Here is a 22,849-nt window from a genome sequence, read left to right on the forward strand (position 1 = left end):
TTTTCACCCATTTCTTTCCTCCTCCTCCCCGCCCTCGTTTTGGGGCGGTTTCCCTCCCTTTTGCTAATTCTTATAAATAATAGAAAAGGCGGCGGGGCCGCGGCGCTGCCCGGAGCCGGCGTCAGTTCCCCGGGGGGTGGAACGGGAGCTGCTGGGACTGCACTGGGGGGGGGGAAAAAAGGGGGAGGGGTGAGTGTGGGGCTGCCCCATAGCGCTGTGGGGTGCCCCATAGCGTGGGGTGTGGGGCACCCCATAGCGCCCTGGGGGACCCATAGAGCTGTGGGGCACGGTGTGGTGCTGTGGGTGGGGTGCCCCACGGCGCAGTGGGGTGCCCCATAGCACCACAGCCTGCCCCATAGTGCTGTGGGGTGCCCCATAAGTGCCCCAGGCTGCCCCATAAGTGCCCCAGGCTGACCCATAAGTGCCCCAGACTGCCCCATAAGTGCCCCAAACTGCCCCATAGCGCCATGGGGCTGCCCCATAAATACCCCAGGCTGCCCTATAGCACTATGATGTGCCCCATAGCACCATGGGGCTGCCCCATAAGTGCCCCAGACTGCCCCATAAGCCCCCCAGGCTGCCCCATAGCACCATGAGGCTGCCCCATAAGTCCCCCAGACTGCCCCATAGCACCGTGGGGCTGCCCCGTATCACCATAAGGCTGCCCCACAAGTCCCCCAGCCTGCCCCACAGCGCCGTGGGGCGCCCCCCGGCCTCACCTTGGTGGTGCCCGATGTAGGTGTAGGGGGCGGGGGTGGAGGCGGGCAGGGCCGGGACCCCCCCTCCCTGGGGGACCCCGGCCTGGGGGGGCCCCGCGTGGCTCTGGGGGGGGTGCAGCAGCATCACCTGCGGGGGGTGGGGGGCGCCCGCGTGGGGGGGCGGCGCTGGGGGCAGCCCCGGCTGCACGTGGGCCTGGGGGGGGGGGGGAGGAAAAATTGGGGGGTGGGGGGGACCCCAAGGTCAGCAGGGGGGTGGGGGGGCGTTATCACCCCCATAACCCCCCCCATGACCCCATAACCTCCCCCATAACCCCCCTGTGCCCCCCTGTGACCCCATAACCCCCCATAACCTCTCGACCCTATACTGACCCTATGACCCCCCCGACCCCATAACCCCCCCAATAACCCCATGACCCCCCCCCATGGCCCCATAACCCCCCTATAACCCCCCCATGACCCCAATGACCCCCCATAACCCCATGACCCGCAATGACCCCACGACCCCCCCATGACCCCACAACCTGCCAATGCCCCCCCTGGACCCCATAACCCCCCCAATGGCCCCATAATCCCCCCCCCATGACCCCACAACCCCCCCCCCGACCCCATAACCCCCCCATGACCCCCCCCATTCCCCCCCATAACCCCATGACCCCCCCACAACCCCCAATGACCCCCCATAACATCCCCTTGCCCCCATAACCCCCAATAACCCCATAACCCCCCCCGACCCCATAACCTCCCCCTGACCCCCCCCCGACCCCATACCCCCCCATGACCCCATAACCCCCCCATAACCCCCCCGCGCCCCCCCCGACCCCATAACCCCCCCATACCCCCCTGTGCCCCCCCATGACCCCATAACCCCCCTGACCCTGTAGTGACCCCATAACCCCCCCATGACCCCATAACCCCCCCCCGACCCCATAACCCCCCCGTGCCCCCCCCTTGCCCCCCCCGTGCCCCCCACCTGCCCGACGTGGGCCATGCCCCCGTAGCCCAGCCCGTGCAGCGCGTACACGGCGGCGGCGGCGGCGGCGGCGGCGGCGGCGCTGGGGGGGGGGGGGGGACCCCCAAAACCCCCCCCTGAGGGGACTGAGCCCCGGGGGGGGCCCCGGGGGGGGGCGGCGCCGGGGGGGGCCCCGGGGGGGCAGGGCCGGGGGGGTCCCGGCCACGTGGAACAAACCCTGCTGGGCCTGAGCCCCCCCCTGAGGCTGGGGGGGGGGGGGAAAAAAGGGGGGGGGGTCAAGGGGGGGGGTAATATTTGGGGGACCCCCCCCGGAAAAATTTGGGGAGGACCCCGAAATGTTTGGGGGCCCCCCCCTGAGATTTAGGGGAGCTGCATAAAGTTTTGGGGGCCCCCCCTGAAATATTTGGGACCCCCCCTTAAATATTTGGGACCCCCCCTTTATTTTTGGGACCCCCCCAAAATATTTGGGACTCCCCCTTATTTTTTGACCCCCCCCAAATATTTAGGGACCCCCCCACACCCTTTTGGGGACCCCTCCCAAAATATTGGGGACCCCCCCCACCAATATTTGGGACCCCCCCTTATTTTTGGGACCCCCCCCCAAATATTTGGGCCCCCCCTTAAGCCCTTGAGACCCCCCCTAAAACTTAAGAGCCCCCCCAAAAAAATTTTGGGACCCCCTTTAAGTACCTGGACCCCCCCTCAAATATTTGGGAACCCCCTTTAAAATTTTCGGGACCCCCCCACAAAATTTTGGGACCCCCCCTCAAATACTTGAGGTCTCCTCCCCAATTTTAGGGACCCCCCCCTATTATTTAGGACCCCCCCAATACTATTTGGGCCCCCCCCCATTATTCCAGCCCCCCCCAAATTTTTGGGACCCCCCCCAAATATTTGGGCCCCTCCCCAATTTCAGGCCCCTTCCCCCAATTTTTTGGACCCCCCCCCAATTCCAGGACCCCCCCCATTATTTGGGACCCCCCCCAACTTCAGGACCCCCCCCCCAATTTTTGGGACCCTTTCAGGACCCTCTGAATTTCAGGACCCCTCAAATTTCAGGACCCCCCCCCCCGCACCCCCCCCCCAAATTTTGCCCCCCCCCCCCGGTACCTGCACGGGGCTGGCTGCGTGCGGCGGCGGCGGGGGGGCCGCGGGGGGGGCTGGGGGGGCTGCGAGGCCGAGGGGCGCGGAAGCCCCCGGGGGGGGCGCGGGGGGCAGGGGGGGCGTGGGGGGAACGGCTGCGGCACCGCGGCTGCGGGGAGGGGGGCGTTAATTAGGGGGGGGCGTTAATTAGGGGGGGGGTAATTAAAAGGGGGGTTGGGGGGGGGGAAAGGGGATTGGGGGGGGTTGGGGGGGCTGGGGGGTCATAGGGGGGATTGGGGGGTCGGGGGGGGTTAGGAGGGATTTGGGGGGATTTGGGGGGGTCGTGGGGGGGTAAATGGGATGGGGGGGTCCTGGGGGGGTCCTGGGGGGGATTTGGGGGGTCCTGGGGGGGTCTGGGGGGGCTAAAGGGGATTTGGGGGGGTCTGGGGGGGTCTGAGGGGGTCTGGGGGGTCCTGGGGGGGATTTGGGGGGGTTTTGGGGGGGGTAAAGGGAATTGGGGGGGGCTGGGGGGTCCAAGAAATATTTGGGGGGGTCTTGGGGGGCTAAAAGGGTCTGGGGGGGTCTTGGGGAAATTTGGGGGGTCTGGGGGGCTAAGAGAAATTGGGGGGGTCCTGGGGGGTCTTGGGGGGGGTCCAAGGGAGATTTGGGGGGTCTGGGGGGGTTTGGGGGGCTAAAAGGGATTGGGGGGGGTCAAAAGGGATTTTGGGGGGGCTGGGGGGTTGGAGGGAAATTTGGGGGGGGTCTGGGGGGGTTTGGGGGGGACTGGGGGGGTTCTTGGATTTTGGGGGGGGGGGCTAAAAGGGTCTGGGGGGGGGCCAAAGGGAATTTTGGGGGTCCTGGGGGGTCCTGGGGGGTCTGGGGGGGATTGGGGGCGTTTTGGGTGATTTTGGGGGATTTTGGGTCAATTTTTGGGGATTTTGGGTGGATTTCGGGGGATTTTGGTCACTCACCGTAGAGCGCGGGGGGGCGCTGGGCTCGGCGGGGGACGGGGGGGCGCCGGGGTAGAGCCGGGGGCTGCCGGGGAGGAGGGGGGCGAACACCTGGGGGGGGGGGATGACGTCATTAGGGGGGGGATGACGTCATTAAGGGGGTGCCCCCCCCCCCCCCCCCCATCGGTTTTTTTCCGTTTCCGCCCCCCAAAACCCCCCCAAAACGCCCCAAAACTGCCCCAAACCCCCCCTAACCCCCCCCAGGACCCCCCCCCCAGACCCCCCCAGCCCCTCCCACCTCTCGCGCCCCCCCCCAAACCCCCCCATTTCCCCCCCCCGACCCCCCCCAAACTCCTCCAAGACCCCCCCAAGACCCCCCCAGGACCCCCCCAATCTCCCCCTTAACCCCCCCCAAAAACCCCCTCCGCCCCCCCCAAGACCCCCCAACCCCCCCCCACGACCCCCCCTAGACCCCCCCAGCCCCATTTCCCCCCCCAACCCCCCCAAATCCCCCCTAGACCACCCATTCCTCCCTGAACCCCCCCCATGCCCCCCCCCTGGACCCCCCCAGCCCCATCTCCCCCCCCCAGGACCCCCCCAACCCCCCCTAAAGACCCCCCCCGACCCAATTTCCCCCCCAACCCCTCCAACCCCCCATTTCCCCCCAGGACCCCCCCCAGCCCCATTTCCCCCCCCAATTTCCCCAATTCCCCCCCGACGACCCCCCCAGCCCCCCCCCCGTGCCCCCCTCGGACCTGCGAGGCGTAGGGGGCGAGGGGCTGGACGAGGGGGCTGCGGGAACTGCTGGGGGGGGGCCGTAGGGGCCGGGAGGGGGGGGGCGGGTACGGGGGGGGTGGTGGGGGGAGGGTGGGGGGGGCGGGGCCGCCACCAGGGGGGGGGAGGGGCGGCCGCCAAAAAGGGGGGAGAGGGGAGAGGCTCGAGCGGGGGGGGGGGGCAGCGAGCCGGGGGGAGAAAAAAAGGGGGGGGGTTAGGGAGGGGGTCCTGCCCCATAAAGTGGGACCCATAAGTGGCCCCCCCCACCCCAGGGGGCCGCCCCATAGCGGGTGGGGGGCTGGGGCCCCATGGCCTGCCCCATAGCATGGGGCGCTGGGACCCCCAGCCTGCCCCATAGCGGGTGGGGGGCTGAGACCCCATAGCCTGCCCCATAGCGTGACCCATGGCCTGCCCCATAGAATGTTGGGGGTCTGAGACCCCATAGCCTGCCCCATAACTGCCCCATAGCGTGACCCATAACCTGCCCCATAGAAGGTTGGGGGTCTGGGACCCCATAGCCTGCCCCATAGCACATGTGGGGCTGAGACCCCGAAGCCCTGCCCCATAGCATGACCCATAACCTGCCCCATAGCGGGGTTTGGGGGCGTGGAACCCCATAGTCTGCCCCATAGCTGCCCCACATCCCTGCCCCATAGCATGTGGGGGGGCTGAGACCCCATAGCCTGCCCCATAGCACATGTGGGGGGCTGAGACCCCCAAGCCCTGCCCCATAGTGTGACCCATAACCTGCCCCATAGCTGCCCCAACATCCCTGCCCCATAGCGGGTGTGGGGCTGGGACCCCATAGCGACCCCATAGCTGCCCCCCCAGCCCCTATAGCCACCCACAGCCACCCACATCTCTCTCTCTCTCTCATTCTCACAACAGATGCGATCCTTTATCAATAGTTCCCTGCCCCACGTCCCCACACCCCCCCGACCTCACCCCCGCCCCATAGCGCTGCCCCATAGCTGCCCCCACACCCCATAGCCACCCCACAACCCCCCTGCCCCACACCCTGCCCCTACACCCACCCCATAGCCCCCCCAGCCCCATAGCCACCCCATAGCTGCCCCACATCCCACCCCACACCCCCCCGCCCCATAACTGCCCCATAGCCCCCCCAGCCCCATAGCCACCCCACGGCCCCCCCACCCCATACCCTGCCCCACAGCGTGCCCCACAGCGTGCCCCATAGCATCCCCTATAGCCACCCCAACACCCCCTGCCCCACACCCACCCCACAACCCCCACCCCATACCCTGCCCTATAGCTGCCCAACACCCCACCCCACCCCATACCCTGCCCCATAGCTGCCCCTATAGCCCCACCCCATACTGCCCCATAGCTGCCCCACATCCCACCCCACACCCCCCCGCCCCATAACTGCCCCATAGCTGCCCCATAGCACCCCCCCACCCCATAGCCCCCCCTGCCCCACATCCCTGCCCCACACCCACCCCATAGCCCCCCCAGCCCCATAGTGTGCCCCATAGCGTCCCCACACCCCCCACCCCACACCCCCCCGCCCCATAACTGCCCCACAGCCGCCCCACAGCCCCCCACCCCACATCCCTGCCCCATAGCGTCCCCCCTGCCCCACACCCACCCCATAGACCACCCACCCCACACCCTGCCCCATAGCGTGCCCCATAGCACCCCCCCACCCCATAGCGCCCCCTGCCCCATAGCTGCCCCATAGCCCCCCCCCCCCCACACCCTGCCCCATAGCACGCCCCATAGCCCCCCCACCCCATACCCTGCCCCATAACCTGCCCCATAGCCCCCCCCAGCCCCATAGCTGCCCCATAGCTGGCCCCATAGCCCCCCCCACCACATACCCTGCCCCATAACCTGCCCCATAGCCCCCCCAGCCCCATACCCTGCCCCATAGCTGCCCCATGGTCATCCCGCCCCATACCCTGCCCCATAGCTGCCCAACACCCCACCCCACACCCCCCGCCTGACATCCCTGCCCCATAGTGTGCCCCATAGCCCCCCCCCAGCCCCACACCCCCCGCCCCACATCCCTGCCCCATAGCTGCCCCATAGCTGCCCCATAGCTGCCCCACAGGCCCCCGCCCCATAGCTGCCCCATAGCCCCCCCCCCGCCCCATACCCTGCCCCATAGCCCCCACCCCATACCCTGCCCCATAACCTGCCCCATAGCACCCCCCACCCCATAGCGCCCCCTGCCCCATAGCTGCCCATAGCTGCCCCACAGCCCCCCGCCCCATAGCTGCCCCACAGCCCCCCCCGGCCGTACCTTTCTGCTCCCCGGTACTTCCCCTGCTGCACGGAGCCGCATGGGGTAGGGGAACACCTGGGGGGCCTGCGGGAACAGGGGGGGGCAATATTGGGGCATTTTTGGGGTCCCGGGGGGATTTTTGGGGTGGGGGGCTTGTGGGGCCGGGGGGGCTTTTTTGGGAGGGGGGGATTGGGGGAAGTTGGGAGGATTTTTGGGGTGGGAGGGGATTTTGGGGGGGAATGGGGGGGAATTTTTGGGGGGTAATTTTTGGGGTGGGGGGGGCCCGGGGGGGATTTTTGGGGTGTGGGGGGGTTTGGGGGGGATTTTTGGGATGGGGGGTCCCAGGGGGAGGTATAGGGAGGTTTTTGGGGGTTTTGGTGGGGCTTTCGTGGCGGGGGGGGTCCCGGGGGCATTTTTGGGGTCCCAGGGGGGATTTTTGGGGTGGGGGGGTCCCGGGGGGAGGTTTTGGGCAGGTTTTTTGGGTTTTGGGGGGATTTTGGGGGTTTTGGGGGGCTTTTTGGGGTTTTGGGAGGATTTTGGGGTTTTGGGGGGGATTTGGGGGTTTTGGGGGGATTTTGGGGTGGGGGGGTCCCGGGGATGGTTTTGGGGGGGATTTGGGGGTCGGGGGGTCCCGGGGGGGTCATTTTGGGGTGTTGGGGGGGGTTTTTGGGGTTTTGAGGGCCTTTTTGGGTTTTTGGGGGGGATTTTGGGGTGGGGGTGTCCCGGGGGGTCATTTTTGGGGTGTGTTTTTTTTGGGGGGGATTTTGGGGGGTTTTTGGGGTGGGGGGGTTGGGGGGTCATTTTGGGGGTGTTGGGGGTGAATTTTGGGGCTTTTGGGGGGATTTTGGGGCGGGGGGGTCATTTTGGGGTGTTGGGGGGGATTTTGGGGGGGATTTTGGGGGTTTTGGGGGGGATTTTGGGGCGGGGGGGTCATTTTGGGGTGTTTTTTTGGGGGGGGTCTCACCTGCAGGGCGGGGCTGACGTGCAGCTGGGGCAGGTAGGAGATGTAGGGGGGCCGTAGACGCCCCCCCCCTGGGGCAGCACCGGCACTGGGGGGGCGCCGACGTGGGCGGGGGCCGGAGGGGGGCGCCGCCGGCCTTGCTCTGGGGGGGGGAGAAAAAAGAGGGGGGGTTAATTAGGGGGGGGTGAGGATCTGATTGGGGTGGGGGTGAAATTAATGGGGGGGGTCTAAAAATTAATGGGGGGGGCTGAAATTAATTGGGGGGGGGCTGAAATTAATTGGGGGGGGTCCCTGAATTAATTGGGGGGGGGTCCCTGAATTAATGGGGGGGGTGAAATTAAACGGGGGGGGTCCCAAAATTAATGGGGGGCTGAAATTAATTACTGGGGTCTGACAATTAGGGGGGGTCCCTAAATTAATGGGGGGTCCTGAATTAATTGGGGGGTGTTCCCTATGTTAAGGGGGGGGGTTCCAAAATTAAGGGGGGGTCCTGAATTAATTATTGGGGTCCTAAAATTAAGGGGGGGTCCTTAAATTAATTGGGGGTCCTAATTAATGGGGGGGCTTAAATTAAGGGAGGAGTCCCAAAATTAAGGGGGGGGTCCCTAAATTAATTGGGGGGGGCTGAAATTAAAGGGGGGGGTCCAATAATTAATTATTTGGGGGTTCAAAAATTAAATGCGGGGGGGCCTCAAATTAAAGGGGGGTCCCGGATTAATTGGGGGGGTCCGAAATTAATTGGGGGGGCTGAAATTAAAGGGGATGTTTGAAATCAAATGGGTGTTTCTTAATCTAATGGGGGGGCCCTAATTAAGGGGGGTCAACGCCCTAATTTAAGGGGATTTCTCCCATTGGGGGCTTCTCTTAATTATGGCAGGATCCCCTAATTAGGAGGGGTCCCTTAATTAGGGGGGGTTCCCTAATTAGGAAGGGTCCCTAATTAAAGGGGATTCCTCCCATTTGGGGGGGATTCCCCTAATTGGGGGGATTCCCCTAATTAGGAGGGGTCCCTCCTAATTAGGGGGGTCCCTAATTAGGGGGGGGTCCCTAATTAAGATTAGGTCCCTAATTAAGGGGATTTCTCCCATTTGGGGGAGTTCCCCTAATTGAGGATTCCCTTAATTAGGGGGGGCTCCTAATTAAGGGGGGTGTTCCCCTAATTAGGGGGGGGTCCCTAATTAAGGGGGGGTCCCTAATTAGGGGGGGTCCCTAATTAAGGGGGTGGTCCCTAATTAAAGGGGGGTTCCAATTAAGGGGGTTTCTCCCGATTAGGGGGGGTTTCCCTTAATTGGGGGGCTGTCTCCTAATTAGGGGGGGTCCCTAATTAAGGGGGGGGGCCCCTAATTAGGGGGGGGTCCCTAATTAGGGGGGGTTAATTAGCCCCTACCACGGCCAGCAGCGGCTTCCCGGGGCTGAACTCCTTGGCGTTGGGGTTCAGCGTCGACTTCTTCACCTGCCTGCGGGGACACCCCAAAAACGCCCAAATTCCACCCAAATCCCACCCCAAAAATCCCAAATCCTACCCCAAAAACCCCAAATCCCACCCCAAAGCCCCCAAGTTGGCCCCAAAAGCCCAGGTCTGACCCCTAAAAGCCCCAAATTGGCCCCCAAAACCACCCCAAAAGTCAAAATCCCACCCAAAAGCCCAAAGATCCAGCCCCAAAAACCCCAAATCTGACCCCAAAAACCCCAAATCCCACCCCAAAAACCCCAAAAGACCACCCCAAAGCCCCAAATTGGCCCAAAAATGCCAGGTCTGACCCCAAAAGGCTCCAAATCGGCCCAAAAGCTCAAATCCCCACCCAAAAACCCAAATCTCACCCCTAAATCGACCCAAAAAACCCCAAATCCCACCCCAAAAAAAACAGATCCCACCCCAAAAAAACAGATCCCACCCCAAAGCCCCGATCAGCCCCAAAAGGGCCCCAAATTGGCCCCCAAAACTGCCCTGAAAGCTCCAATCCCACCCAAAACCCCAAATCCCACCCCCAAAACCCCTAAATCCCACCCCAAAAAACCCCAAATCCCACCCCAAAAAACCCAAATCCCACCCCAAAGCTCCCAGTCGGCCCCAAAAGCCCAGGTCCGACCCCAAAAAGGCCCCAAAAACCGCCCCAAAAGCTCAAATCCCACCCAAAAACCCAAATCTGACCCAAAATCTGACCCCAAAAACCCCAAAATCCCACCCCAAAAAAACAGATCCCACCCCAAAGCCCCGAGTTGGCCCCAAAAGCCCAGGTCTGACCCCAAAAAGGCCCCAAATCAGCCCCCAAAACCACCCCAAAAAGCTCAAATCCCACCCAAAAACCCAAAGATCCAGCCCCAAAAACCCTAAATCTGACCCCAAAAACCCCAAATCCCACCCCAAAAACCCCGAAGACAGCCCAAAGCCCCCAAATCGGCCCAAAAATGCCAGGTCTGACCCCAAAAGGCTCCAAATCGGCCCCGAAAAACCAAAATCCCACCCAAAAGCCCAAAATCCACCCCAAAATCTGACCCAAAAACCCAAAATCCGACCCCAAAAGGCCCCAAATCCACCCCAAAACCCCGAATTGGCCCAAAAGCCCAGGTCTGTCCCCAAAAAGGCCCCAAATCGGCCCCAAAGCTCAAATCCCACCCAAAAACCCAAGATCCAGCCCCAAAAACCCCAAAATCCCACCCCAAAAACCCCAAATCCCCCCAAACGCCCCCAATTTCCCCCCCAAAAGCCCCAAATCCCCTGAACTCCCCCTAAATCCCCCCAACCCCCCCAAAAAAGCCCCAAAATCCCCTGAATTCCCCCAAAATCCCCCAAATCCCTCGAGTACCCCCCCCCCCAAAGCCCCAAAATCCCCAGAATCCCCCCCAAAATCCCCCCAGCCCCCCCCCAAACCCCCCCAGCCCCCCCCCCAAAGCCCCAAAATCCCCCAATCCACCCCAAAATCCCCCCCAGCCCCCCCAAAGCCCCAAAATCCCCGAATTCCCCCCAAAAATCCCCCCCCCCATACTCACTCGGGGTCGCCCCCCCGCTCCTTGTCGCCGCCCCCCCCCTTGGCCGGGGGGGGGGTTCCCGGGGGGGGCTCTCGGTGCGGGGGGGTCGGGTTCGGGTCCCCCCCCCCTCCCCCTCCCCCTCCCCCCCCCCGGCTCCTCGCCATGGGGGGGGGGCGGCGCCTCCGGGGGGGGGGGCGGGGGCGGGGGGGGGGCGCTGGGCTGAAGCTGGGGGGGGGGGGAAGAAAGGGGGGGGGGTCAGGGCCTGGGGGGCATATGGAACCCTATAGGGCCCCCCCCAACCCCAAAATCCCCCCCCCACCCTATAGGGCCCCCCCCAACCCCAAAATCCCCCTGCCCCCATAGGGACCCCCCCCCAACCCCATAGGGCCCCCCCCAACCCCATAACCCCCCCCCACCCTATAGGACCCCCCCCCAACTCCATAGGACCCGCCCCCCCACCCCATAACCCCCCCCCACCCTATAGGGCCCCCCCCCACCCTAAATCCCCCCCCACCCTATAGGACCCCCCCCACTTTATAGGGCCGCCCCCCCCTTTTTGGGGCCCCCCCCCACCAAAATCCCCCCACCCTATAAGACCCCCCCCCACTTCATAGGGTCGCCCCCCCCTTTGGGGCCCCCCCCCACCCCATAGGACCCCCCCCACCCCATAGGGGCCCCCCAACCCCAAAATCCCCCTGCCCCCTATAGGGCCCCCCCCCCGACCCAAAATCCCCCCCCACCCTATAGGACCCCCCCAACCCCTATAGGGCCCCCCCACCCTATAGAGACCTCCTACCCCATAGAGCCCCCCCCAACCCCAAAACTCCTCCCGCCCCTGATAGGGCCCCCCACCCCATAGGCCCCCCACCCTCATAGGGCCGCCCCCCCTTTGGGGCCCCCCACCCCATAGGCCCCCCCACCCCATAGGGACCCCTCCTACTCTTTTTTAGGGTCCTGCCCCTCCCTCCCGGGGGGCTCCACCTTGAAGTGCGCCCCGAAATCCCGCAGCTCCTCCAGTGGCTCCGCGCCTGCCTGGGGGGCACCAAAATTCGCCCAAAATCCCCCGAAATTCACGCAAAACCCCCCCCCCTTAAAAACTCACGCTTTCTGGGGCTCCAAAATGGGGGGAGGGGGGGGGGGGGCCGGGGCTTCGGGGGGGCCCCCCCCACGGCGTCTTCTGGGGGGGGTCCTGGGAGGAGGGGGGGGGGCACGGAGGGGGGGGGGGCGGAGGGGGGCAGAGGGGGGAGGGGGGAGGGGGGAGGGGCGGGGGGTTCTCCCCCGAAACCAACATAATGAGGGGGGGGGGGTCCGGGGGGGGGCGGTTTGGGGGGGCGGGGGGGAAGGAGCGGGCTGGGGGGGGGGAAAATTTAGGGGGGGGGAAAAAATTTGGGGGGGGGGAAAATTTGGGGGGGTTAAAAAAAAATTTGGGGGGAAAAAATTGGGGGGGGAAATTTGGGGGGAAAATTGGGGGTAAAAAAAAATTGGGGGGGGTCAAAAAAAAGGGGGGGTCAAAAAAAATTTGGGGGAAAAAAATTTGGGGAAATCGAAAAATTTGGGGTAAAAAATTAAAGGGGGGGGCCAAAAAAATTGGGGGGAAGAAAAATTGGGGGTAAAAAAATTGGGGGGAGAATTTTGGGGGGTAAAAAAAATTGGGGGTAAAAAATTAAGGGGGGGTCAAAAAATTGGGAAAAAGGAAAAAATTGGGGTAAAAAATTAAAGGGGGGTAAAAAAAAAATGGGGGGAATTGGGGCAAAAAAATTGGGGGGTTAAAAAAATTTGGGGGAAAAAGGAAAAAATTGGGGGTAAAAAATTAAGGGGGGTCAAAAAAATTTGGGGGGGGGTCAAAAAAATTGGGGGGGAATTGGGGGTAAAAAATTAAGGGGGGTCAAAAAAATGGGGGAAAAAAAAATTTGGGGGGGCCGAAAATAATTGGGGGGCAAAAAATTGGGGGTAAAAAAAAATGGGGGGGGGGCAAAAAAATGGGGGAAAAAAATAAAAAAAAGGGGGTGAAAAAAATTGGGGGGGTCAGAAAATTGGGGGGAATTGGGGTAAAAAATTAAAGGGGGGGGTAAAAAAAATTGGGGGGTTAAAATAAATTGGGGGGGGTAAAAATGGGGGAGGGGCACAAGGAGCCCCCCCCCCCCCCGAAATTTTGGGAGTTTTGGGGGTTTTTGGGACTTACCTGGAGGCGGGGGGGGGGGCGTCGGGGGCGCCCCCCCAGCACCGAGGTTTTGCCCCCCCGGGAGGGGCGCTGGGATTTGGGGGAGGTGCGGGGGGGGGCTGAGGGTTTTGGGGTGAAAAACGGGGATTTTGGGGTAAAATGGGGGTGAAAAAACAGGGGGAAGGGGGAGGAAGGGGTTTGGGGGAAAAAGGGGGATTTGGGGTAAAAATGGGGGGGAATGGGGGAAAAGGGGGTTGGGGGGGAAAAGGGTTTGGGGGAGAAGAGAGATTTTGGTTAAAAGGGGTGATAAAACGGGGAGGAGGGGGAAGGGGGTTTGGGGGGAAAAAGGGGATTTTGAGGTAAAAAAATAACAAGGATTTTTGGGGAAAAAGGGAGAAATTTGGGGAAAAAGGAGGATTTGGGGGAAAAGGGGTTTGGGGAGAAAAAGGGGCAATTTGGGAAAAAAGAGAGGTTGGATAAAAGGGATTTGGGGTTAAAATGTGGGATTTTGGGGTTAAAAACGTTGGATTTGGTGAAAAAAGTGAGATTTTTAGGTAAAAAAGCGTGTTTTGGGGTAAAGAGGGATTTTGGGTTAAAAAAAGAAGGATTTTGGTTAAAAAATGGAATTTGGGCTAAAAAGGGGACTTTGGGGTTAAACAAGGGGGAATTTTGGGGTAAAAAGCGGGATTTGGGTGAAAAAGCAGGACTTTGGGGTAAAAACAGGATTTTGGGGTAAAAAGTGGTCTTTGGGGTGAAAAAGCATGATTTTGGCTTAAAAAAGTGGGATTTGGGGTCGAAAAAGTGGGATTTTGGGGTAAAAAGGGGGGAATTTTGGGGTGAAAAGGGGGGATTTTGGGGTGAAAAAGCAGGATTTGGGGTGAAAACTGGCCGTTTGGGGTCAAAAAGCGGTCTTTTTGGGTTAAAAAGCATGAGTTAGGGTAAAAAAAAGTGATACTCGGGGGTTAAAAAAAAGCGGGATTTGGGTTAAAAAGGTGGGATTTAGGGGTTAAAAAGAGCAGACCCAAGATTTGGGGGTAAAAAGGGATTTGGGGAAAAAATAGGATTTGGGGGTAAGAAGGGGATAATTTTGGGTGAAAAAGCAGGATTTTGGGGTAAAAAAAGGGGATTTGGAGATGAAAAAGCAGGATTTGGGGGAAAAAAGCAGGATTTGGGGGTAAAAAGGGGGGTTTTGGGGCAAAAAAGTGGGATTTGGGGGTAAAAAAGCGGGATTTTGGGGATAATAAGGGGGATTTTGGGGTGAAAAAGCAAGATTTTGAAAGCGGGATTTGTGGATAATAAGGGGGATTTTGGGGTGAAAAAGCAAGATTTTGGGGTAAAAAAAGGGGGGATTTGGGGGTGAAAAAGCAGGATTTTGGGGTAAAAAAAGTGAGATTTGGGATAAGGGGGATTTTAGGGCGAGAAGGGTGAATTTTGGGGTGAAAAAGCAGGATTTTGGGTGCGACTCACCGCCGTTGACTCCGCGCTGCTCGGGGCGGCCTCGTGGGGGGGGGTCCCCGCGGGGGGCAGCGAGGCCCCGGCCCCTCCCCCCCCTCCCCCCTCCCCTCCCCTCCCCCCCACCCGGGGGGGGCCGGGGGCCGCGGGGGGGGGGCCCCGGGGGGCAGCAGCGCGGCCCCGCCCCCGCCCCACGGCCCCCCCCCCGCGCCGGGGGGAATTGGGGTCCTGGGGGGGAAATGGGGGGGGGGCAGGGGGGTAAATGGGGGGCCTGAGGTGCCCCACGGAGCCCCCCCACCCCATAAGGGCCCCCCAGACCCTAAATGTGACCCCCCAGACCCTATAGGTGCCCCCCCACCCCATAAGTGCCCCCCCAGACCCCATATGCGCCCCATAGACCCCATAAGTGCCCCCCGCCCCATAAGTGCCCCCCCAGACCCTAAATGTGCCCCCCCTGACCCTATAGGTGCCCCCCCGCCCCATAAGTGCCCCCCCCAGACCCCGTATGACCCCCAGACCCATAGGTGCCCCCCCTGCCCCATATTTGCCCCATAGACCCATAAGTGCCCCCTGACCCCATAAGTGCCCCCCCCAACCCCATATGTGACCCCCCACCCCATAACTGACCCCCCCGACCCCATAAGTGCCCCCCCCAGCCCCATAAGGACCCCATAGGTGCCCCCCAGACCCCATATGTCCCCCATACCCCCCCCCAGCCCCTATAGCCCCCCATAGGTGCCCCCCAGCCCCTATAGGTGCCCCTCAGACCCCACACACCCCCCATATGTGCCCCATAGGCGCCCCATAGCCCCCTCCCAGCCCCTATAGGTGCCCCCCAGCCCCCCTAGGTGCCCCCCCAGCCCCTATAGCCGCCCCACATCCCCCCCCCAACCCCTATAGGCGCCCCATACACGCCCCATAAATGCCCAGTATGTGCCCCCCCAGCCCCTATAGATACCCCATAGGTGCCCCCCAGCCCCTATGGGTGCCCCCCAGCCCCTATAGGCACCCCATAGGTGCCCACAGCCCCTGTATGCCCCATATGTGCCCCCCAATGCCCCCATACACCCCCACAGCCCCCCCAGAGCCCCCATAGGTGCCCCCCAGCCCCTATAGATGCCCCCCACACACCCCATAGGCGCCCCCCCAGACCCCTATAGATGCCCCATACACCCCCTATAGCCCCCCCCAGCCCCTATAGGTGCCCTCCATACTCCATAGCCCCCCCCAGGCCCTATAGGTGCCCCTCAGACCCCACACACACCCCCCATACGTGCCCCATAGGAGCCCATAGCTCCCTCCTAGGCCCTATAGATGCCCCCCCAGACCCCATATATTCCCCGGGTACCCCATACACATCCCATATGTGCCCCATAGATGCCCCCCCAGCCCCTATAGGTGTCCCCCCAGCCCCTATAGATGCCCCATACACACCCCATAGGTGCCCCATAGGAGCCCCATAGCCCCCCAGAACCCCTAGATGTGCCCCATAGGTGCCCCCAGACCCCATACACGCCCCATAGGGTGCCCCCCACTCCCTATAGGTACCCCATATGTGCCCCATAGCCCCTGTATGTGCCCCATAGACGCCCCCCAGACCCCATACGCACCCCATAGGTGCCCCCCAGACCCCTATAGATGCCCCATACATGCCCCATAGACGCCCCATACACCCCACAGACGCCCTCCTCAGCCCCTATAGGTGCCCCCCAGACCCCATACACATCCCATAGATGCCCCATAGGTGCCCCCCAGCCCCCTGTAGCTGCCCCATAGGTGCCCCCCATGCCCCATACACACCCTATAGGTGCCCTATAGATGCCCCCCAGACCCCATATGCCCCCCATAGCCCCCCAGCCCCTATAGGTGCCCCCCCAGACCCCACACACACCCCATAGGTGCCCCCCCAGACCCCTATAGATGCCCCATACACACCCCGTATAGCCCTCCTCAGCCCCTATAGGTGCCCCTCTAGACCCCACATAATCCCCCATATGTGCCCCATAGGAGCCCTATAGCCCCCCCCAGCCCCTATAGGGTGCCCCTCCAGACCCCATACCCCCCCCCAGCCCCTATAGGGCCCCGTACCCGCCGCGCCCCCTGCTTGTGTCGTCCCGCGTGCGTGGCCTCCATCTCCCGAGCCAACTGCGCCGCTCCGCGCCTCCCGCTGCCGGAACCCACTGAGTCCTCGCGGCGGAGGGGGACCCTGGGGGGCAAAAAAGGGTCTGGGGGGTCTGGGGGTCATAGGGGGGCTATGGGAAAAATTGGGGGAAGATTTGGGGGAATTTGGGGGGGTTATAGGGGGATTGGGGGGGTAAAAGGGGGGATTGGGGGATTTGGGGGGGTTATGGGGGGGTTTGGGGGGCTATGGGGGGGTTATGGGGGGTTAGGGCGCCTCCCGCTGCCGGAACCCCACTGAGTCCTCGCGGCGCAGGGGGACCCTGGGGGGGCAAATGGGGGGGTCACGGGGGGTAAATGGGGTCTGGGGGGGTCATAGGGGGGCTGGGGGGTTATAGGGGGTTATAGGGTCATTTGGGGGCTATGGGGCGGTTATGGGGGGTAAAGGGGGATTTGGGGGGTTATGGGGGGTTATGGGGGGCTATGGGGGCTTGGGGGCTATGGGGGGATTTGGGGGGTAAAAGTGGGAATTGGGGGATTTGGGGGGCTATGGGGGGATATAGGGGGATTTGGGGCGTAAAAGAGGGAATTGGGGGATTTGGGGGGCTTATGGGGGGGTCGGGGGGGTCATAGGGGGGCTGGGGGGGATTTGGGGGGGCTATAAGGGGATTTGAGGGGCTTATGGGGGAGCTATGGGGGGTTATGGGGGGATTTGGGGGGTAAAACGGGGAATTGGGGGAAATTGGGGGGCTATGGGGGGGTTATGGGGGGTTATAGGGTCATTTGGGGGGGCTGGGGGGTAAATGGGGGATTTGGGGGGGCTATGGGGGGATTTGGGGGGATTATAGGGGGATTTGGCGGAGTAAGGGGGGAATTGGGGGATTTGGGGGAATTGGGGGGTTATGGGGGGACTTGGGGGGGTCATAGGGGGGCTGGGGGGGGTCATAGAGGGGTTGGGGGGGTTATAGAGGGGTTACGGGGGGATTTGGGGGGGTTATGGGGGGGTAAAAGGGGGATTTGGGGGGTTTCTGGGGTGATTCCAGGTGTTTTGGGGACAATTTGGGGTGATTCAAGGTGACTTTCGGATGATAGGGATGAATTTGGGGTGATTTGGAGGTACTTTCTGTTTTTTTCTGGGTGTTTGTATTTTTGTTTCTTGGTGTGTCTTTTGGGGTGATTCAGGGTAATTTGGGGATGATTTGGGGTATTTTTTGTGTTTATTTGGGGTATTTTTGGGGTATTTTTGCAGTGATTTAAGGGTACTTTTTGGGAAATTTTTGTTTTTTTTGGGGTGTTTTTGGGGTGATTCAGAGTATTTTTGGGGTGATTTGGTGGTTTTTTTTTTTTTGAATATTTATGATTTTTTGGTGTGGTTTTGGAGTGATTCAGGATATTTTTGGGGTGATTTAGGGGTATTTTTGTGTGTTTGTGTGTTCTTGGGGTGCTTGGGGTATTTTGGGGGCAATTGGGGATGTTTTGGGGATATTTTTGGGGGTACTTTTGTTTTCCTGAGAGTATTTTTGGGATGACGAGGATGATTTTGGGGTGTTTTGGGGTATCTTTGGGGTACTTCTGTCTTTCTGAGAGTGTTTTTGGGGTGATTCGGGTATTTTTGGGGTGATTCCGGGTGATTTCGGGTACTTTTGGGGTGATTTTGGGGTATTTTTTGCTTTTTGGGGTACTTTTGGTTTTTTTTGCGTGCTTTTGGGGCGATTCGGGGTATTTTGGGGTATTTTTGGGGTACTTTTGTTTTCCTGTGGTGTTTTGGGGTGATTCGGGGTATTTTTGGGGTGATTTTGGGGTGTTCCGGGTGTTTTGGGGTACTTTTGTTTTCCTGAGGCTGCTTTTGGGATAAGGACGGTTTTGGGGTGAATTGGGGTGATTTTGGGGCTCCCCGCACGTGTATGCGGCCAGGCTGCTGTCGTAGGTGGAGGTGAGCCGCACGTCTCCTCGTGTCTGAAGCGGGAACATTCCTCGGCCGCGTCCCAGCTCGTTGGATTTGCAAATGGGGTGCGGAATGGCACTTTCGGCATTTCGGCGAAAAATGGGGAAATTTTGGGGTAAAATAGGGAAAAACGGGGGAAAAAGGGGGAAAAAGGGGGAAAAAGGGGGGAAAAAGGGGGGAAAATGGGGGGAAAAAGGGGGAAAAAAGGGGAAAAAAGAAAATTGGGGGAAAAATGGGGGAAAATGGGGGAAAAAAGGGGAAAAAGGGGGAAAAAAGGGGGAAAAAAGGGGAAAAAAGAAGAAAATTGGGGGAAAAATGGGGAAAATGGGGGAAAAAAGGGGAAAAAAGGGGGAAAAAAGGGGGAAAAAGGGGGAGAAAAAGGGGGAAAAGGGGGAAAAGGGGGAAAAGGGGGAAAAGGGGGAAAAGGGGGGAAAAAGGGGGAAAAAGGGGGAAAAAGGGGGAAAAAGGGGGAAAAGAGGGAAAAAGGGGGAAAAGGGGGAAAAGGGGGAAAAAGGGGGAAAAAGGGGGAAAAAGGGGGGAAAAAGGGGGAAAAAAGAAGAAAATTGGGGAAAAAGGGGGAAAAAGGGGGAAAAATGGGGAAAATTGGGGGAAAAAGGGGAAAAATGGGGGAAAAATGGGGAAAAACGGGGAAACGGGAAAAACGGGGAAAAAGCCCAAATTAACTGGGGGGGGGGGAGGAGCAGCACAAGCCCCGCCCACGTTGAAGCCACGCCCCCCAGAGCCCCGCCCACCTCAAAGCCCCGCCCCTGAGACCCTAAGCCCCGCCCCGGCTCCCGAAGCCCCGCCCACCTAAGCCCCGCCCATGCCACGCCCCCTCAGACTCCACCCCTCAAGCCCCGCCCCCTAGGCCCCTCCAAGCCCCGCCCCCTTTCCCCTCCCCGACCCCACCCCTTCAGCCCCTGCCCCCGACCCCACCCCTCAAGCCACGCCCCCAGACCCCAAACCCCGCCCCTTTTCCCACCTCTTTCCCTCCCCTACCCCTCCCTGACCCCACCCCCTAAGCCCCGCCCCCTCCAGACCCCACCCACTTAAGCCCCGCCCCCGACCCCAACCCCGCCCCCTCCCCTTCCCTCCCTCCCTCCCAACCCCTCCCTGACCCCTCCCAACCCCACCCCAGCCCCCACCCCATTAAGCCCCGCCCCCTCCTGACCCCACCCACTTAAGCCCCGCCCCCAAACCCCCGAAACTCCGCCCTCTTCCCTCCCTTCCCTCTTCCCACCCCCAACCCCTCCCTGACACCCACCCGGCCCCTCCCCAACCCCAACCCCCTCAAGCCCGCCCCCCGCTACCCCACCCACTTAAGCCCCGCCCCCTTTTCCCTAAACTCCGCCCCTTTCCCCCTCTTCCCACCCCTTTTCTCCCCCAATCCCTCCCCACCCCCACCCCAACCCCTTCCTGACCCCACCCCAGCCCCTCCCCAGCCCCCACCCCTCTTAAGCCCCGCCCCCCTAGGACCCCTCCCCTTTAAGCCCCGCCCACCATGTCGGCCTCCAGCTCGTCGTGCTCGTCGTCGCCCCCCTCCCAGCGCTGCAGCTCCTTCTCGCGGGGTCCCCGTGGGCCTTGCACCCCCCGGCGATGGCCGCTCCGCCAACTTGTCTGGAAAGGACCCAAAATCCTCGTTCTTCGCCCTCGAAACGGCTACTAAAAGGGGAAGGGGGGGTACCTCTGGTGGCGAAGGCGAAGTCGACGTTGCGGAAGCGCACGAAGGCGACGTCGTGGCGGCAAACCATCGTGTCCACGATGTCCTCGCGCCGGGGGGCCGCGACGTCCTCGCCGGTGAACCGCGTCCACCGCCAGCTCCGACTGGGGCGAAAGGGACACCCCCCAGTTAATTAGGGGCACCCCCGGTCAATTAGGGACCCCCCTGTCTCGTTAGGGGCACCCCCTAATTTATTACGGACCCCTCCAGTTAATTAGAGGCACCCCCGGTTAATTAGGAGCACCCCCTGGTTAATTAGATGTACCCCCGGGTTCACTAGGGGCACCCCTGGTTAATTAGGATCCCCCCCCGGTTAATTAGGGGTACCCCCACATTCGTCAGGGGCACCCCCGGTTCATTAGGAACCCCCCCGGTTAATTAGGAGCACCCCATGGTTCGTTAGGGGCACCCCCAGTTAATTAGGAGCACCCCCAGGTTCATTAGGGGCACCCCTGGGTTTCTTAGGGACCCCCCTGGTTAATTAGGGGCACCCCTGAGTTTATTAGGGGCACCCCCAGTTAATTAGGGGCACCCCCGGTTAATTAGGGGCACCCCCGGTTAATTAGGGGCAACCCCTGGTTCGTTAGGGGCAGCCCAGGGTCCGTCAAGGGAGCACCCCCTAGTTAATTAGGGGCACCCCCAGTTAATTAGGGGTACCCGACACATTCATTACGGCACCCCGTCTTGTTAGGGGCACCCCTGGTTCATTAGATGCACCCCCAATTAATTAGGGACACCCCCAGTTAATTAGGGACACCCCTGGTTAATTAGGAGCATCCCCAGGTTCATTAGGAGCACTCCCAGTTAATTAGGGACTCCCCGTCTTGTTAGGGGCACCCCCTAATCCATCAGGGACCCCTCCAGCCTAATTAGGGGCACCCCCTACTTCGTTTGGGACCCCCAAGCCCCATTAGGGACCCCCTGGTTATATGAGGGGCACCCCCAGGTCCGTTAAGGACGCCCCTGCATTTATTAGGGACTCCCCCGGTTAATTATGGAGACCCCTGACTAATTAGGAGCACCCCAATCTATTAGGGACCCCCCGGTTAATTAGGAACACCCCCTGGTTAATTAGGGACCCCCCCAGTTGATTAGGGGCACCCCCAGTTAATTACAGACCTCCCCAGTTAATTAGAGGCACCCCCGGGTTTGTTAGGGGCACCCCCCAGTTAATTAGGAGCACCCCCTAATTTATTAGGGACCCCCCTGGTTAATTAGGGGCACCCCCAGTTCATTAAAGACCCCCCCAATTCATTATGGGCCCCCCCGACTCATTAGAGACCCCCTCTGGTTCATTAAGGACCCCCCCAATTAATTAGGGACCCCCTCCCACTCATTAGGGACCCCCCAGTTAATTAGGGACCCCCCCAGTTCCATGCCAGCCCCCCCCCCCAATTTGTCAACTGTCCCCCCCAGTTCATCAGAAGTGACCCCCCCAAATTTTTTTGGGGTGCCCCCCCCCATTTTTTGGGTTGTTCCTCCCAATTTTGGGGCACCCTTCTCCCCAATTTTTGCCCCCCCCCTATTTTGAACCCCTCTTTTTGGGGTCCCCCCCCCATTTTTTGGGGTTCCTCCCCCTTTTTGGGGTGCCCCCCCCCTTTTGGGGTCCCCTTTTCCCCAATTATGCCCCCCCCATTGATCAGCCCCCTTTTTGGGGTGCCCCCCCCATTTTTTGGGGTTCCCCTCCCCCATTTTTGGGGTGCCCCTCCCCCTTTTTGGGGTTCCCTCCCCTATTTTGGGGTTGTTCCCCCTATTTTTGGCAGCCCCATTTTCGGGGTGGTCCCCCCCATTTTTGGGGTCCCCCTCCCCCCTTTTTTGGGGTTCCCCCCCCCCTGTTTTCGGCGCCCCCCCCCGACCTTGGAGCTGAGCGTCTCAAACATGCCTCGAAGGTGCAGCCGCGGCGCACCCGAACGTCGCACGGCGAGCCTGGGGGGCAGACCGATAAGTGGGGGGCCGGACCCATAAGTGGGGGGCCCGGACCCATAAGTGGGGGGCCCGGACCCATAAGTGGGGGGCTCGGACCCATAATAGAACATCCTGGCCCATAAGTAGGGACCCAGACCCATAGCACGGGGTCCTAGACCCATATGTCGGGGTCCAGACCCATAAGTGGGGGCTCAGACCCATGGGAGAGGGTCCCAGACCCATAAGTGGGGGTCCTGGACCCATAAGTGGGGGCCCAGACCCACATGTGGGGGGCTCAGACCCATAAGTGGGGGGCCCGGACCCATAAGTGGGGGTCTCAGACCCATAGAGAGACATCCTGGCCCCATAAGTAGGGACCCAGACCCATAGCACGGGGGTCCCAGCCCACATGTGGGGGTCCAGACCCATAAGTGGGGGCTCAGCCCCATAGCGGGGGTCCTGGCCCCATAAATAGGGAGCTCAGCCCCAGTCGCCCCCAGTAGCCTCCAGCCCCACAAGGCCTGCCCCCAGCCCCATACTCGATCCCCAGCCCCATAAGCCGCCCCCCTAGCCCCATAAGCCGCCCCCCCAGCCCCCCAAGTGCCCCCCCCAGCCCCATAAGCGGCCCCCCCAGCCCCCCAAGTGCCCCCCCCAGCCCCATAAGCGGCCCCCCAGCCCCATAAGTGCCCCCCCAGCCCCATAAAAGCGGCCCCCCCAGCCCCCCAAGGGCCCCCCAGCCCCCATAAGTGGTCCCGCAAGCCCCTAAGTGCCCCCCAGGCCCCATAAGTGGCCCCCCGAGCCCCCCAAGTGCCCCCCCCAGCCCCATAAGTGCCCCCCCCAGCCCCACTGACCACGACAGCAGTGAGGGTAAGC

At 61.6% G+C, this 22,849-nt stretch overlaps 1 protein-coding gene across 1 annotated transcript; it reads right to left on the bottom strand.

Moving 5' to 3' along the window:
• Positions 1 to 10: 10 nt before the first annotated feature.
• LOC139999869 (ataxin-2-like protein) lies at positions 11 to 22,333 on the bottom strand. The gene is given in 22 exon segments (XM_072029497.1): positions 11 to 162; positions 720 to 912; positions 1,690 to 1,933; positions 2,800 to 2,941; positions 3,744 to 3,807; positions 4,678 to 4,686; positions 6,765 to 6,801; positions 6,803 to 6,828; positions 7,709 to 7,755; positions 7,758 to 7,800; positions 7,803 to 7,847; positions 9,093 to 9,221; positions 16,377 to 16,444; positions 16,680 to 16,729; positions 18,307 to 18,395; positions 19,852 to 19,919; positions 19,922 to 19,954; positions 20,009 to 20,145; positions 20,147 to 20,175; positions 21,928 to 21,956; positions 21,959 to 21,997; positions 22,261 to 22,333. Coding segments are annotated over 22 exon segments (1,635 nt in total). The 3' UTR covers positions 11 to 121.
• Between the last annotated feature and the right edge of the window lie 516 nt (positions 22,334 to 22,849).

This window comes from Anas platyrhynchos, chromosome 30, assembly GCF_047663525.1.
Source record: "Anas platyrhynchos isolate ZD024472 breed Pekin duck chromosome 30, IASCAAS_PekinDuck_T2T, whole genome shotgun sequence".
Classification (NCBI taxonomy): Eukaryota; Metazoa; Chordata; class Aves; order Anseriformes; family Anatidae; genus Anas; species Anas platyrhynchos.